The 5,000-nt window shown below is 40.6% G+C and overlaps 1 protein-coding gene across 1 annotated transcript in view; it reads right to left on the bottom strand.

Moving 5' to 3' along the window:
* The window catches only part of LOC138032515 (stimulated by retinoic acid gene 6 protein-like), a 62,660-nt gene that overhangs the window by 44,442 nt on the left and 13,218 nt on the right, over positions 1-5,000 (bottom strand). The window contains exons 3-6 of the mRNA XM_068880214.1: positions 4,866-4,951; positions 3,732-3,883; positions 2,995-3,115; positions 14-62 (exon numbers count right to left, since the gene is read on the bottom strand). Coding sequence (XP_068736315.1) covers positions 14-62; positions 2,995-3,115; positions 3,732-3,883; positions 4,866-4,951 — 408 coding nt within the window. The remainder of the gene's footprint in view (positions 1-13; positions 63-2,994; positions 3,116-3,731; positions 3,884-4,865; positions 4,952-5,000) is intronic.

Below are 5,000 nucleotides of genomic sequence, written 5' to 3'. Positions count from 1 at the left end.
AGTTTAAACTCACACTGAACGAACTGCCACACTGGAAAGCGATACCAAATCCAAACGAGACTCTGTCAAATAATTTTAAAAAATCAAACAATTAAAGCTGATTTTCAATAGTGACGCAAGCACAAGCACATTTAGGTGTCACTTTGAGAATATGCGTAGGAGAACAAAATTAGCTTTTAGTGAATATTCGTTTAGTTAATATTGGTATTCGTTGTCGTTTTCTTCGTCTGTGACAGAATGCTACGAATCAAAGGCAAGCTCAGTGTTTGCTAACGTCCAAGGCAGTCGTTTTTCGGGAAGTCGTATTCCTCCTCCAAACAAAAGCACATGCTAACCCGATTTCAAGCAACAATTTTTGTCCTGCAATTTAGCCAATCAAATTTTATCTACTGAATGTCACACGCACAACAACTTAAGAACGTTCGCGCCCAAAATGTTCCCACGTACAGATTTTATTTAAACTTGCCACGCAGAAAGGTAATGATCTACTTTTGCCAAAAGGCAAAAAACATGGGGGGTCACCGTGCTCGTTTTCGAGATCATGAGGTGCACTTTCAGAAGATTGCGTTAATTTAAGACCATCTTAGCTTACAACTGTCAGCAATAAAAAAGCTATATTAGTGAAAATTAGATCAGGTAAACGTACTCAATTCAACATAAGTAATATAACTAAATTAACCTTTGCAGCTGATGTCTTTTTCTGAGCTGAAATAGACCTTGAAAAACGATGCATATTAGTCTAAGAAAGAAAACTTCGGTAGCACGAGAGCATAAAAGGCGAAATATTTGTAACTTCTCACGCACAGATTTTTTATTTTATTTTATTTTTTTTAATGGACAAAATCAGATAAGAACGTGATCTACGAAGAAAAATCGGGGTCACCGAGCATTCAAGAGAGTAAAATCGCTGCGAACTTCTCAAAGCCGATGGTATATTCGCACTGTCACGTCATTCCGTGACATTTCCGAGAAGACCTGTGTCCACAGCTATCCCATGATGCCACACGCTTTCACGTTCCATTCTTGTGGAAAATGTTTGCGCCTTTAGTATCGTGTTTACTTTCGTGGTCTGCGATGCTTGACGTGGGCGTGACATGCGCGAAAAAAAGCGCAGTAGCAGTGGGCGCGAACGTCCTTACGGAGGCTTCCAAGAGTTTAAGGGCCGCGCGCAAGCTGAGCACTAGTATGGCGCGTAAAGCCTGAATCGCTCTTGTCTTTCTGATTTTTGTGACGTCAGCGTGACCAAATCTGTAAAATTAATTTCTAATTTTCTAGCGTTCCCTTCAATTTTTTTTTTTAAGAATTACGTCAGTTCTAGCCACACTCAGTTCCTATCAATTACCCTATATTTGTTAAAATCTGTCAGAGCTAATCGAATATATTAAGGAAAGTGACAAATTACACAATATTGGCAGAACCGTCTGAACGACCTCGACTTTTTATCACTTCAAAATGTCAGGCAAAAGGAAAAGAAAAGTATAAAGATTAAGGAATTTAGGCCAAAAATAAGAATATATCGGCCTGTCATTAGATGTGATGTTGCCACGATAACGGCCATAATCCAAAAGTTGACACCCAAAAATAAGACATTATATCGGTACCCATACTGGTACATCTCTACAGGAGAAACTTTAAGAGAAATTAACCACAGTATGTAACAAAATTCCTTGGGACAGTGCATGACTATACAGATCTGAGCGCTTCCAAGGCCTGCTCTCCTCCTCACGATGTTGTTTGAACGCGAGTTCCAGACCCATTTGCCAAAAAACATTAGGGCCGTTTATACGGGAGAAAATAATCCGTGGCTTACTCTGGCCGCGGCTTACATAAGACGCGAACACCCCGAATAAATGGTACAAAATCTACGTTCACGGCTCTCTCAAGCCGCGGCTTATCCACGCCAGGGAGTTTATACTCGAATAAATAGTTCCTTTCGCGTATTATGTACGCCGCGGCCAGAGTAAGCCGCGGCTTATTTTCTCTCGTGTAAACGGCCCTATTGTGGGAGGGCAAGGTATTGTAAAGTGTTTCAACAATTTTGTCCGATAGTGTAGGTTTCCTTTTGTAACTCGAGCTCTGCAGTGAGGGTATTTGCAAGTACTCTAGGGAACCACCTTAAGCCCTAAGGGTTAATAAATTGGCCATCGTTAGGCAATCTTAACTGATTAGAGTGTAACGTGAAGTGCTAAGTTTCTACCCCATATGAACCACGTGAGCATTAGCCCTACTGATGGAAATGGCCCACACAACGACAGAGAAAAACTCTGACCAGGGTGGGAATTGAACTTCCACGACCTTCGGGTTAGATCACCGCTGCTGTACCGACTGAACTACAAGGTCAGGAAGGAAACTTCGCACTTCACATTACATTCTAATCAGTTAAGTCTGTTCAAATATCAGTGCTACACGGCCAACGTTTGCAAAAACGTAATCCTTCCTTGTAGTTGTATATGTTCATTGCCGTGACTTTAACATCTTACGTTCCCACAGCCTTCTCCCGTCTGACCTTGCAGCTCAGTCGGTAGAGCAGCGGTGATCTAACGCGAAGGTCGTGGGTTCAATTCCCTCCCTGGTCAGAGTTTTTCTGTCCTTGTGTGGGCCCATTTCCATCAGTAGGGCAAACGCTCACATGGTTCATATGGGGTAGAAACTTAGCACTTCACATTACATTCTAATCACTAAAGTCTTTTCAAATATAAGTACTACACGGCCAACGTTTGCAATAACGTAATCCTTCCTCATCGTTAGACAATGACTGGATCGCGACTGGCCAGGGTGCCTAGCAGGTTATACTATGTCCAATACAACTGCATTACTCAAATATGAATTCTTTCGCTGAGGTCTTAAGGTGGTCCCAACAAGATGACAGCCGCGATTTTCTTGCCCTTCACTTCAAACAACAGTTGGTCGATCCAGTCTTTTTTTTTCTTTGAGATAGTGACGTCAAATGAAAACCTTGCGCATGTGCAACGCTTATGTTTGAGATTATCCAACCTTATAGCTCCATAAATAAATCCCAGGACAGCTCCTATCAGCCTGTGATCTGTTGCAAGGCAGGCAAAAAACGGGTAAAAGAGTATTCCATACACAAGGACAAGTATCAGACCCTCCACGACTAGAAACAAACAAACAAATGAAGGCTGAGAAAAATTGCTCGTTATACTCTCTAATAAAAAGTTCTTTGCTACAACAATCTTGTCTGCGAACACTTCCACACCGAAAAGGTAGCAATAATGAAATCGGCTAAGTCAAGGGAAGATCTTTTCTTTCCGTTCCAGTCGTTTCTCTGCTTCCTTTTTTTCATCCAAAATATGAATATTTAAAGCTTTGAGAAAACAATACAGAAGTTTAGGTAAGTAAGTGAAAACCGATTAAAAAGCTAATGACACCTTGTACTCTTTTCATCATCAACAATATCTCGCAACATCTCGCAATCATCGATATCAGTCGAAGATGCCTCCTTTTAATCAAATGTTGCCTGACAAAATCACAGGTTACAAACACGGAAATTTGTTTTACTACGATTTTAAACGTCCCTCGCTCCACTTATGCCACAAGTTCATTCAAATTCCTGACCATATGCAACTGAAGTGTCAATCAAAGATACTTGGATCCTATCTTCAACAATCGAACATTTTTGGCGACATCTAGAAATTGCACTTTTCGTCATTACACTTCATCAGTTTAAAGTTACAAATTAAAAGAAAATGTATCGAAAATCCAATAGTTACCCGTTAACCATGGCGAGGTAGACCAGGGAATGATTCCAGGAATATCAGCTCCTAGGAAGGCTTTTGCAAACAGGTTTGTGCAGGTAATGGCAGTAGCTCCGAAGGTTACAGCAATGGTGTATCTGTTGTGTTTACTGAAAAAGTTGACCGGTCTGTAAAGAAAGCGAATTTAGCAAAAACTAAGAAATAAGGAGCTGCAGTCATATGGGTGGTTGCATGTTACGGCATCACCACGGGTACAAGAAAAAAACACAGATTATCTCGCTATACAATACATGAAATGTAACAAATGTTCATATAGTTTGAACTAGTACATGAGAGTTGGGAGGCTCGAACCGATAATCGACATAATCGTGCAATTGACACACAAGCGATTGACACACAATCTCAATTGGCTTGATAGCTCAGTTGATACAGCAGTGCAGAGCAATCGCAGGTTCAACGTCATGGGTTTCAGGTGGCTCAAGCCGGTTTCAAAGCTTTCAAGTAACGTTCTTATTACAAGGTTTCGCACTACAACACTGTAACAGGTGTTAGCAATGTTATGGTACCATAAGAAACACCAATTATTGCTGAATAAGATACAGTCATTAGTGTGACGTAATAAGTCACGGTGGCAACGGGAAAGCCCTGTAATAACACCCTTCATTTTGTCTTTCGTTGCACACATCTCAAAAATAAACACAGTGACCCCCACTTTTTATTTCTGGAAAGTGATCAGATGGCCAAGATCAAAGTCTCTGCAAAGGTTAGGATTAGGTTAATTTTGCAGTACAGAATTTTTTTTTTTAACTTTGCAGAAAGCTTCATCTCGGCCTTCTGATAGGAGCAATAAAAATGGGGTCTCCGGGTTTGTTTTTGAGATATGAGCAACTAAAGCTAATAGAGGGTGTTTTTGCTGGGCTTTCTCGTTGCCAAAGTAACTTATTACGTCATAATAATGACTGCATAAACGATGTTTCACATGGTACCATAACATTGGCGTTACGTGATCGGCACCTTTGTTACCGTTTTGCAAGGTAAGATTTTTGTTGTTGGTCTTTCTACTGTTTCGACGTACTCAAATCCTTGATCCAGACGCGTCTGCAAATTGTTTTTCAATTTTAAAGTTGACCTGAATATATTGCCACTTACACTGGCAGCCCAGGTCGTCCACCGCAGAATTCAAGTTTGAATGCTTTGCGCCGCTCAAGGCTGGCCAGTATAAAAATGATAGCAAGCTACAAAAAATAATAACATAAAAATAGAAGTAGATCAATGAGTAAATAA

Source organism: Montipora capricornis, chromosome 14, assembly GCF_036669925.1.
Source record: "Montipora capricornis isolate CH-2021 chromosome 14, ASM3666992v2, whole genome shotgun sequence".
Lineage (NCBI taxonomy): Eukaryota > Metazoa > Cnidaria > Anthozoa > Scleractinia > Acroporidae > Montipora > Montipora capricornis.
The sequence above is the reverse complement of the archived record's forward strand: the minus strand, read 5'-3'. Positions and strand labels throughout refer to the sequence as shown.